This window comes from Dermacentor albipictus, chromosome 1 (genome assembly GCF_038994185.2).
Source record: "Dermacentor albipictus isolate Rhodes 1998 colony chromosome 1, USDA_Dalb.pri_finalv2, whole genome shotgun sequence".
Taxonomy (NCBI): domain Eukaryota; kingdom Metazoa; phylum Arthropoda; class Arachnida; order Ixodida; family Ixodidae; genus Dermacentor; species Dermacentor albipictus.
The window spans coordinates 491,938,960-491,951,405 of NC_091821.1; the positions used below are offsets into that span (position 1 = coordinate 491,938,960).

At 45.0% G+C, this 12,446-nt stretch overlaps 1 protein-coding gene across 1 annotated transcript in view; it reads left to right on the forward strand.

Annotated features, from left to right (window-relative positions):
- The window catches only part of LOC135911956 (neprilysin-11-like), a 149,296-nt gene that overhangs the window by 13,207 nt on the left and 123,643 nt on the right, over positions 1 to 12,446 (forward strand). The window contains exons 2-3 of the mRNA XM_065444320.2: positions 709 to 765; positions 11,330 to 11,495. Of these exons, the coding sequence (XP_065300392.1) occupies positions 709 to 765; positions 11,330 to 11,495 (223 nt within the window). The remainder of the gene's footprint in view (positions 1 to 708; positions 766 to 11,329; positions 11,496 to 12,446) is intronic.

Genomic DNA, 12,446 nt, shown 5'->3' on the forward strand with positions numbered 1-12,446 from the left:
CACATCAGGTTTGGGATTTGCAAAGAGAAATGTAAATTGTATAGGGCTCGCCGGTGACGACCCTGACTGCAAAGTGTTACCGTGATGTACTCCACATAAACAGCAACAAATTTAAACAAAAGCCCAGGCGCCCTGAGAGTAGTCTATATCTGCAAGCAACAGTGACATCACACGTATAGCCTCAGCGTCATGACCGTCACACAAACAGCCAGAAACAATGCAAACACTGGGACTACCGCGAAATGCAAAGCGCAACACCGCCACCGGGAATACGCTACGCAGCTCCATGAGCCAAGTTGCGTTTGACAGAGAAAAAATAAAAGGTACGAGCCCTGACGGCAATTTCACATGCACCCTCAACTCCGGCATAAGAGACATCAGGAAATAAATGTGGGCACTGGTCAAGGAAATGAGATAGTCGCTGCTTCGGGGAGCGTGGCTCGCCTGCCCACATTATCACATCACAAGCTTTCCTTCGTATTTTGAATGCCCCCCTTTTTTTCTTTGCTAGTAGGATTTTCTATAGATGGCAGTTTGCATCTTTAGTACATAGTGAAAACGTCAAACGGTACTAAGGCGCCCTTTTTAAGTAACTTTGCATGTCACCATATGAGTGAGGTTCAGCCAAGCCCGTAAGGTTGGCCAAAAAATTACCGATGGTTCATCGGCAGCGTCTGATGACGTCTGAGTTTTTGTTGTTTGTTTCAGGGTGCCCCCCGAGTCGGGACGAGTCCGCATGGGTGCCCATATCCGTCAGCCTTCACTGTACGTAGTCATCGAACTTGCCGCGATGCGCGCACTTGGGGCCTTATTTTGTATTGGATACAATTGGATAATGGATACAAACTCCAGAAAGGTATAGCAGTTTTCAGGACTCGTGCGCACCAAGGCGTCCTTTTTCGATAGGCGAGACGTAGGAAAACAGGATAGGGACTCTCTTAGACCGCATAGCACGTGGACACCGAAGCCGAACAGTGCCAACACTTTGATTTATACATAAAGCTAATCTCAAAGAAAATTCTACAGTCAACTCGGTATCGCCGGAAACGCAGAAATTTTCTCCATTTGGCACTAAATTCATAAAGAACTCGCGGAAAGAAAAAATGTTGTTACAAACCCAGCAGGCAAAGCTGGCAGTATCCTAATCTGGCCTATAGAAAAGTATAGGAGCAATGCCTCTAAACAAACGAGCAACCACACCTTTAACACAAAACTCGACTCTAACCTAACTTCAGACTACAGCAATAGTGTGCAAAGCACAACAGTGGAGTTAATATCCAGGGAACTAATCACGCAATATGAATGCTGCTTCGTGATGCCCAAGAACGAAGAAGCAGGCCGCTTTTATATTCTTCCTAGAACACATAAACTTCCCGTAGAAGAAATATTTACAGCAGAGATCCCAGGTCGGCTTATAGTGTCTAACACACCTACCGAGTCACTTTTGAGTAAAGCAATGAAGGGGGCTAGTTGCTGAACGTTCATGGTTACATTGCGCTCAGTTTTACACACACGATTTAAGGAAGGACAGGACGTGGAAGGACGTAGCACAACATCTGATTGCGCTACGTCCGTCCACGTCCTGTCCTTCCTTGATATCGTGTGTAAAATTGAGCGCAATATAACCATACCGAGTCACTATCTAAATTCTTAAATCCCCACCTGTCCAACATCCCCACCGCCCTCCCATCTTTTGTTCAAGACACGCCGAACGTTCTTCAGATTATCGACGGCATCAACGCCAACCAAATCCTTTATGACCGCGCTATTCTAGTCACTTTCGATCTTTGTGCCCTTTACACTAATATACCCATGAGTGAAGGGAGTAAAGCCACATCGAAGTCCCTCGCAGTCAATCCTCAAGCGCGTGCTCTTGAAGTTTACCGTGACACCTTAAATTAGTTCTCCCGCTCAACTATGTTCATTTCGATTTAATTCACTACCTGCAAGCTTTCGGCACATGATAACATCATTTGCTCCCACCTCATTTTCATGGGACAGCTTGAAGGAGATCTGATGAAATCCTACCCTTTAAAACCCGACGCCTATCTGCGTGACATTGACGACATATTTATAATATCGAAATACGCCACAAGCGCGTTAGCCGACCTAATTAGGAATTTCCACCGCTTTCACTCGAGCATGAAATTTATTGCTCACCACTGTCCGTCAGATCAACCTCCTCGACTTGACGGTCTACATAGAAAACGGAAAACTGACAACTACACTTTACCGGAAGTCTACGAATAGCCAGCAATATTTAGACTACAAAAGTCATCACCCATGTGACAACAAGCAAGGAATCTTTGTCGGACAAGCGAAACCAATTAGAAGAATCTGCAGTGAAGACCACGATTATGTTCACGACCTCATCATCATCATCAGACTGGTTACGCCCACTGCGGGGCAAAGGCCTCTCCCATACTTCTCCAACTACCCCGGTTATGTACTAATGGTGGCCATGTTGTCCCTGCAAACTTCTTAATCTCATCCGCCCACCTAACTTTCTGCCGCCCCCTGCTACGCTTCCGTTCCCTTGGAATCCAGTCCGTAATCCTTAATGACCATCGGTTATCTTCCCTCCTCATTACATGTCCTGTCCATGGCCATTTCTTTTTCTTGATTTCAACTGAGATGACATTTCTCCGCGTTTGTTCCCTCACACAATCTGCTCTTTTCTTATCCCTTAACGTTACACCTATCATCCTTCATTCCATAGCTCGTTGCGTCGTCCTCAATTTCAGCAGAACCCTTTTCGTAAGCCTCCAGGTTTCTGCCGCATATGTGAGTACTGGTAACACACAGCTGTTATATACTTTTCTCTTGAGGGATAATGGCAAGCTGCTTTTCATGATCTGAGAATGCCTGCCAAACGCACCCCAGCCCGTTCTTATTCTTCTCATTATTTCCGTCTCATGATCCGGATCGGCCGTCACTACCTGCCCCAAGTAGGCGTATTCCCTTACGACTTCCAGTGCCTCGCTGCCTATTGTAAATTGCTGTTCTCTTCCGAGACTGTTAAACATTACTTTAGTTTTCTGCAGATTAATTTTTAGACCCACTCTTCTGCTTTGCCTCTCCTGGTCAGTGAGCATGCATTGCAATTGGTCCCCTGAGTTGCTAAGCAAGGCAATATCATCAGCGTACCGCAAGTTACTAAGGTACTCTCCATTAACTTTTATTCCAAATTCTTCCCAATACAGGTCTCTGAATACCTCCTGTAAACATGCTGTGAATAGCATTGGAGAGATCGTATCTCCCTGCCTAACGCCTTTCTTTATTGGGATTTTGTTGCTCGCTTTATGGAGGACTACGGTGGCTGTGGAGCCGCTATAGATATCTTTCAGTATTTTTACGTACGGCTCGTCTACACCCTGATTCCGTAATGCCTCCATGATTGCTGATGCTTCGGCTGAATCAAACGCTTTCTCGTAATCAATGAAAGCTATATATAAGGGTTGGTTATTTTCCGCAGATTTCTCTATCACCTGATTGATAGTATGAATATGGTCTATTGTTGAGTAGCCTTTACGGAATCCTGCCTGGTCCTTTGGTTGACAGAAGTCTAAGGTGTTCCTGATTCTATTTGCAATTACCTTAGTAAATAGTTTGTCGGCAATGGACAGTAAGCTGATCGGTCTATAATTTTTCAAGTCTTTGGCGTCTCCTTTTTTATGAATTAGGATTATGTTAGCCTTCTTCCAAGATTCCGGTACGCTCGAGGTCATGAGGCATTGCGTATACAGGGTGGCCAGTTTCTCTAGAACAATCTGTCCACCATCCTTCAACAAATCTGCTGTTACCTGATCCTCCCCAGCTGCCTTCCCCCTTTGCATATCTCCCAAGGCTTTCTTTACTTCTTCCGGCGTTACCTTTGGGATTTCGAATTCATCTAGACTATTTTCCCTTCCATTATCGTCGTGGGTGCCACTGGTACTGTATAAATCTCCATAGAACTCCTCAGCCACTTGAACTATCTCATCCATATTAGTAATGATATTGCCGGCTTTGTCTCTTAACGCATATATCTGATTCTTGCCGATTCCTAGTTTCTTCTTCACTGTTTTTAGGCTTCCTCCTTTCCTGAGAGCATGTTGAATTCTATCCATATTATACTTCCTTATGTCAGCTGTATTACGCTTGTTGATGAACTTCGAAAGTTCTGCCAGTTCTATTCTAGCTGTAGGGTTAGAGGCTTTCATACATTGGCGTTTCTTGATCAGATCTTTCGTCTCCTGCGATAGTTTGCTGGTATCCTGCCTAAAGGAGTTACCACCGACTTCCATTGCACACTCCTCAATGATGCCCTCAAGATTGCCGTTCATTAATTCAACACTAAGGTTTTCTTCCTGAGTTAAAGCTGAATACCTGTTCTGTAGCTTGATCTGGAATTCTTGTATTTTCCGTCTTGCCGCTAACTCATTAATCGGCTTCTTATGTACTAGTTTCTTCCGTTCCCTCCTCAGGTCTAGGGTAATTCGAGTTCTTACCATCCTGTGGTCACTGCAGCGCACTTTGCCGAGCACCTCCACATCTTGTATGATGCCAGGGTTCGCGCAGAGTACGAAGTCTATTTCATTTCTAGTCCCGCCGTTCGGGCTCCTCCACGTCCACTTTCGGCTATCCCGCTTGCGGACGAAGGTATTCATTATCGTCATATTATTCTGTTCCGCAAACTCTACTAATAACTCTCCCCTGCTGTTCCTAATGCCTATGCCATATTCCCCCACGGCCTTGTTTCCAGCCTGCTTCATGCCTAACTTGGCATTAAAGTCTCCCATTAGTATAGTGTATTTAGTTTTCACTCTACCCATCGCCGATTCCACGTCTTCATAGAAGCTTTCGACTTCCTGGTCATCATGACTGGATGTAGGGGCGTAGACCTGTACAATCTTCATTTTGTACCTCTTATTAAGTTTCACAAGAAGACCTGCCACCCTTTCGTTAATGCTATAGAATTCCTGTATGTTACCAGCTATATTCTTATTAATAAGGAATCCGACTCCTAGTTCTCTTCTCTCCGCTAAGCCCCGGTAGCACAGGACGTGCCCGCCCGTTGTTAGATAACCTGGGCGAACGATGGTCAGAAGAAAGAAGGACAATCACGGTATATGTAGCACAGAGTCGAATCCCTTCTCGGGAGGACAACTATAGATTCTAAATAAAGTTGCATTTCATTTAGAGTTTTGAGGGCATTCGGAACACATATATGAATGTTCTTGTTCTTGATTTATGTGCTACGCTGAACAAAGGTATGCTCACTGACATTACGCTATTAGTTTTGGAGCTTGGATCACATGATTATCTGGCGACAACCAGAAAGTCCTTGCCAAGAGCAGTCGAGATAGCGAGATAAACCTTCACAGTAGGTTTTTACAGAGCACTTTATAGCTTATACTTTCGACAACATTGCCGTACCTTTCTTGAGAATGAAAACTCGTCCAAGTTCTTAAATACCAATTTGGCTTTTCATGCTCACAAGTTTCATCGTTGAGAATCCTTTAGAGTTCCCAAGATTGATAAATGAATTTGTCGTACTTTACTAGTCACGAAGATAGGCCAACGCTTACAAATTTGTTTTCTGTGGCTCTTAACCCGAATAATATTGTCCCCTTAATGTCCACAATAAAGACTGGGAGGAGAGAGAGAAAATAGATTAGGCAGTATTAGCAAAATGACGCCCTTCAAATCAGAAATGCTACTCTTACCACTGCAGATAGCATTATGATCTACAAAATACCCGGAAACGAAAGACTGGTGGTTATCCTGCGTTTCAGTGACCGCGCAAGCTCGCCGCGATGTCAAGCTTTTGGCGGCATACGCTATAGTTGAATTAATTTTCGCTTTCTTAAGGATTGACTACTTTGCATTCTAAAGTATCTATAGATTGAACTTGGAGAGTTTCAATGACATTTACGGCACCGAACTAAGCAAAATGCCAGATGCACCACACACGGACGACCCGGAGATTTGATTAAGCACAGAATTCCATAAACGGAAATTTGGGCTACATTTTCAGTACCAGTAACATACATTTCGCAACGGAAAATTGGATACTACAGACTGTCGAATCTTCACTTTACGTTCGCAAAGTGATTTAGAGCTCCGTATTAGTGTACCTCTAACGTTTGGGACACACAGCTTGGTCTCATATCCACCGTATGCTGCCTCAGCATATCCGCATTTCAATAGAACGTTCAAACAATGATATGGAAGTACATATATTCACAGATTTTCCAAGTGTCTTTTTCCGTTGCGTCGTATTACATGCACATTTTCGCTCAGCTTTTCAGAGCAGAATGCATGATTTTATACAGATAGAGATGCAGATACAGAATACAGATACCATTTTTATGTAGTGTGACGAATTGTTTTGGTTGTTCCAGAAGTGGACGGCAAACCACAGTAACCATATAGCAAATAAATTATACATTCCAACGATGACTCTTTGGGTTTACTTTTGGGACACATAGCTGTGAGAGTGAAGCCGATTATTCGTGAAGACATTCCTGGTAATCGAAAAATTTACAAATGAAGCCACTTTTGAGATATCCGGCGTAAAAATAGGTTGCTGAATGCAAATATCATTCCGTTTAGTAAACTATGCTCTACAGATCGCTTTCTATGTGTCTACTGCAGCATGTGACCTAATTTAAAATAATAAATAATTGTTGGGTGAAATTATTGAAAGGACCTCTAAAACGGTTGGAACAAATTTTATAGATGTGTAGGGTGCAGCTATAGATAAACATTCCCACCTTATTTGTGTAAAGCATCTGATAATAAGACAGCTACGGACAGTTACAAGTTACCCTCCTCCACAGCCATGCATTTTCTCCTCAAGTTGTTCGCCGAGTGATCGGGGCTAGGCTCCGCCTTCACTGGCTCTGCGTCATGGCTGCATGTCGTGGCGTCTACTTCCGGTTGTATAGGAGCAAGCGCGCGAAGCCTCTCAAACTTTTCCGCCAGCTTGGCAGTGGACCACAAGCGGGAGCTATCGAAGCAGCGAGCAGCGAAGCGTTGCGAGCATTCAGTCGCAGCGCCAAACGTGTCCGGTATTTCGGTAACCACAGGCGAGCTGGGCGTTTCGACGGATTGGTGGAGGCATAAACTCAAGCTGATGAACGAATTTTAGTGTAGATGTACGTGAGCGGACTGATCGGTCAGCATGGTCCAGCCACCTGGTGGCGCCGAGCTTAACCAGCCAAACAACGAGCTAGTATTGCTCTAACGAGGTGTAAAACATGTTAACGAATTAGAAAAAGGTGTTCACGATTAGGCTCCTGAGGGAAATTTACAACAGCACCAAAGTAGAATAGACTTCGTTACAGCTACTGTGTTTGATAAGTAAGTAAGTAAGTACACTGTAAACGGAAATAACTCCGAGGTGGGAGTATACTGCTTGTCCTCTAGCGACCCCCCGGTTCGGAGTTTATTATGCTCCGTATGATCGGAGTAGAATTTTTACTCCGCACGAGCGGAATTTTTGCGTGGAATTATGGGAGGTTTTTTTCTGTCTTTTTTTATTTTTTGCTTTGCAATTGACGGAGTTTTTTCGAGGTGCAACGGGAGTATAAAAAGAGGCATCGCGTCAGTTTGCGCGAACATGTTTACATGCAGAGGCTGCTGGTCAAATTTCGAAATATGCACACGAGACCGCGTCAAATTCGATGAAACAAGTCAATGAAAGCACATATATCATGACATACATAAACATTCCAGAAACGCCCAATGCAGAAATTTGAAAGACATCCCACGTACACTTTTTTTTTTTAAACAGACATCCCATGTACACGCGATACTCAAGATGCAACGGTGCCAGTATATATAGCCATGATACCGTGTGCCTCGAAACCGCCAAGGGAGCAGCTGTGCTGTTTTCAGAATTACGACTCACATGCTCGTTCATACGAGATCTGCCTCTTTGAAACTAACAGAATACCTTAATCAACACAAAACTGTTAATTCAAAATAGTGAGATAAAAAAAGTTAATGGCGTTATTTTTCAAAACTATGCCATTCTGTGAGTGCTGAAGCGACTTCGCACACTGCCGGCGTTCGCGGCCAAAAAGTAGTGCGTTAGTTACAGTAAGCTAGAAAAATGTAAGTGCATGTGCTGCATAGCAAAATTACATTTTTTCGATATAGTGGTAGCGTAGCAAGAAATTATTACGTGTGAGCATGACCCGCAGCAGCCGACGTAACACCGAAAAATGCGCAGACATACATTTTATAGACCGCACTACTTGCTCTGAGTACAAACAATCTGTCTCGGTTGCGAAAAGGAGCTACATCGCTGATCTGTCGAGTGAACCCCTAAACTCGTAGCCAGCAGGCATGCGTCTAAATCAGTGTCTCGGATAGAGCGTAATGTTAATGCAATATCGGAAGCAACGACGTGACCAAAACCTATATGCGCGATAACAATTCGATTCACATCGCTCAATAAGAAGCTTTATTTTAAGCACACATATATACTTATGTCCTACCGTTTTTCTTCGGGCGAGGATATCCGTTCACAGATAAATAAAAACAGTTGCTTGCACTCCGGTCTTTCTCACTGGCAACACAGCACCGCAACGAACTTGGGTTACGCCATTCATGCGCGACTAGCACGGATGTCGTCGCTCGAACAGTGGCTGCTGTTGCCATTGCTACGCGGTCCTTACAAACATTACACCGGACGTTGTCAGCATGTACTCAAAAGGACATAGAAGTGGCATTTCACGTACTGAAGAACACAAGACAGGGTGACGCAGCACGGAAACACAGCCAGAACGTGAGCCGACATCACGAGCCAGTGAGCAGCTTCGAGGTATATCTAAGCCTTTTTCCGCACTTGAAAACGTGGTTCTTGCAATCATCGTTGTCAGCAAAGTGATCACAGCTAATGTACTTAAAGCTGAGATACAGTGAGCTTCAGGAATGCCTATAACACTTTCTGGAAGGAGATACGGGAAACAAATTGACGAAACGCTGTCACGGAACGACCCTTCACAGACGTAAACAAACCGTCAGCCATGAGCACTGCCCGCTCCGCCGAACGCGCCCGGTCGCTGGCGAGGCGCACAGCCTCATGGGAAGCGCCACGTGACTAACCTGTACCGGCGGAGGGGAGTTTTTCAAAACTCCCTGTCGGAGTTTCACGGGAGAACAAAATTTTTAAGCGGAGTAAAATCGCGTCATGTCGCCTTAATACTCCGTCAGCTAGCCAGCGGAGTGAAACGAGGGAATGGCGCTGTTTTGCTCCCATACATCGGAGTAAATATTTGAGGAGGGGAGGTTTTAGGGCACATCACCTCTTAAAAACTCTCAGCTGGGTTTATTTTCGTTTACAGTGTAAGTAAGTAAGTAAAGTAAGTGGACCTGATCTGTTTTGACTCAGGGCAGGTGTTTGTCAAGGCCACAGGAGATGTTGAAAGCACAAAAGGAAAGAAGATAGGGCGTAGAAAGTAAAAGTGAACTCCTGATTTGAGCTCTTGGCAGCAGGTGGCTGCAGCGTGCAGGCAATTCACGTTTGTGGCTCTGCTCATCCCGTAAAAAGGCACCGTCAAACGGCCAGGCTTAGCCCGCTTGGGCTTGCGTTTAATCGAGTACAGGACACGCGAAACACTATTGTGGTAGTAATCCACCGGCGTAAAATGACGGCCACAAACGCGCAAGGCCTGGCACCGATCTGAGAGCGACAGTCCGAGGCGCTGCAGCCACTCCGCTCGTCTGCGGCCTTCCAGAGCGACGCGATGTCGCAGCTTGACATATTGCCAGTCGTTACGTTTGCGACCCACAACGTAATTAGGGTGAACCATGCTTATTGCGAAAATAAACGTCGAGAGCAACGTTGACCCGGAACTCTCGTCAACATGGAGCACGTTGTAACACAAGCAGCCGACACTTGCTGTGTGTCGGAAGTGCTTGAGTGCAGTGAGAAATTGCTCTTTTGCATTCTATGTGTATTTCTATGAAAATAAACAAATTACCTGCCATTCTAACTCTTACGAACAAGATTTCTAGCCTCTATAAAGTTGGAAAAATTATTGATGACGCGCCCTAGGTAGCCAGTCGGATAGATCGCCCTACTAGTATCACTAGGGCAATTTACGTCAAATGGTTAGGGGCGGCTGAAAATTGAGCCGAGCGGTTTGCTGCGACCGGCACCGACGTACATATTTAAAACCTTATAATAAATTACACGCTTCATGCGGATCACTTAGATACGTCAAATAATGATCAGAAGGACCTACTCTAACGCCTTAGTGCGTTTGTACAAAACCATAAAATCGTTTCAGGGTCCCTTTTTTACCTCGATAGTGCTATTTCCCTAAATCATTGGAGAAATTCACCAGAGGGATTGAGCAGTGCTAGGTGCAATACATATTTTTTTGTCAGAAAATACGTTCTAACAAGAGTAAATATTATATGCACTTGCCGCTGACGAGGCACTCTGCATGGAAGAATGAAACTCGGAGGAGGAAGAAAAGAAGGAGTTGCAGTTCTAAACGAGGGAAATTCTCTTCAGTTTTCCGTCACCATGGCCTGCGAGTCATCGTTACAGTAATGGATGCACAAAAATATATGAAGTAGCCGTTCTAATAACCATTGGCATGGACTCCATTGATGCGGTAAATTCATCTGATGGTCCCCATATTGAGCGCACTATTTAATATCAGAAGCCGGGGCCACATTTGGCGTGTTTACTATTCCATCTAAATCAACCTTGAATCAAGCGGTCAATTCTATGCTCCTCAAATTTAAAACGAAAACAATCCTTCGAGCGCACAGTGGCATGTCTTCTGGCTGCAACGCTTCCATAACGTGACGCGCAGTTTTGTGAGGCTGCAACAGTTTTCTGCAGGGGTAGGCTGGCCAAATTTCCTCACCTTAATGTTCCTTTCTGTTCACGATTAGCCAGACCAAGCGCTTGCCTCTGTGTTTACACGCCCATTCGTTGAGATTTTTGCCGCCAACCGCTTTTCAATCGATTATCACTCCATCGTCACTCTTATCAAGCCGTCAATGTTGTCGCAAGTCTTGTCTAAGGAGTAGGCGCACGTGCCGCGAATGCTGCTGTCCGTTCGCAACTGTAAGCTAGCGCCACCGACTTCTCGGTTACACATGCACAAATACCTCATTCACCTGATCCATGAGTTTGTATTGTTGACCAACAGCCACTCCCGTCATTGTCGTTGTCATTTGAGTGTTATTTACTTTCTGGACGCAAGTTCGCTTGGTAAGGAGTTGTATTCTTTATTAAAACTTTTCTTGCTTTGCTCGCGATTTTTCACTGCCGCTACAATGCCGCAGCGTTCAGCGCTTGTTATCGCTATTGCAGAAACAACAGCGCAAATACAGGTGCTTCCAGAAACGCTCGAGGAAACATCGGTGGCTTAGGGCAAGAACCGGCGGTGCCACCCTTTGTTGCGTTCAGCGCGGCTTGCCTGGCCTCGGGTGTCCTCTTCGTGGTCGCCTTCGTGCTTCAAGGAAAGGCCACACTCGAGGTACGGCCACGTTCCTGCCGTCTATTTTGAGAAGCTAAACAGTGCCGAGCCATCGCCATAAAGTTTCACATGATAATTGCCAAGGAGAAATCTTGCTCTAAGAGCTGCGTTATAATTAATCATGCGGCAGACCTTGTGCATGATAACCTCCTTTAAGCAAAATTTTATGGCAAGTTCGCTGAATGACTATAATTACGACACATATTTGTTTCAATAACTGTAATAAGCAGGGGTTGGCGTACGCTATGTGGCGACGGCGACTCCTCTTTATTCCTCAATGTGCGCAAAATGTTTCACACAAAGAATGTAAAAATAATTACACCAGTGCGCTGCCTACTTGTGCGATTAAGGCGTTTACATTATAATTAGTTCAGAACATTACAAATCAGTACAGTTGTTTAAAACACGGGATCCCAAACTAAGTTCCGTTCGCCCCATGCCGTTTCCGGTGGAATTTCACAAAAAAAAAACGTTTTCACAAAAACCGCAGCCCGCCACATGGCACGCTTCGGTAGTTTTTGGAAAAAACACCGTCATGGCAGCGGCGTTCAAGACTGATCGTTCGCTATTCGCGGGCCCACACCTGTCCGCGAAGCGCGCTCTCCATGCGTGCTCGCAGGGTGGTCTGAACGAGAACACATTTGCATGGCCGGCAAGCTGAAAGTCGCTTTCACGATTCCGGCGTCTCATTGATGATGCATAACGACTGGCCGTCGGCGTCGGTCACATAAGGATGGCTCGCGAGTGATTACTAGTAAAGGTACACCAATGCACCTACGGAGCCGTTTTATGTGTACAGGCAGGTTCAATTCCGCACTAAGTCTCATTACACTTTGTCCGCAATAAAAAGTAGCACTCAAATCACCCGACACCCCCTACGGCGCTACGCGGTTTGGTAGATGCCGACCTTTAATGTTAGTATACAATCGGTGTGTTTATAAACCACCATTG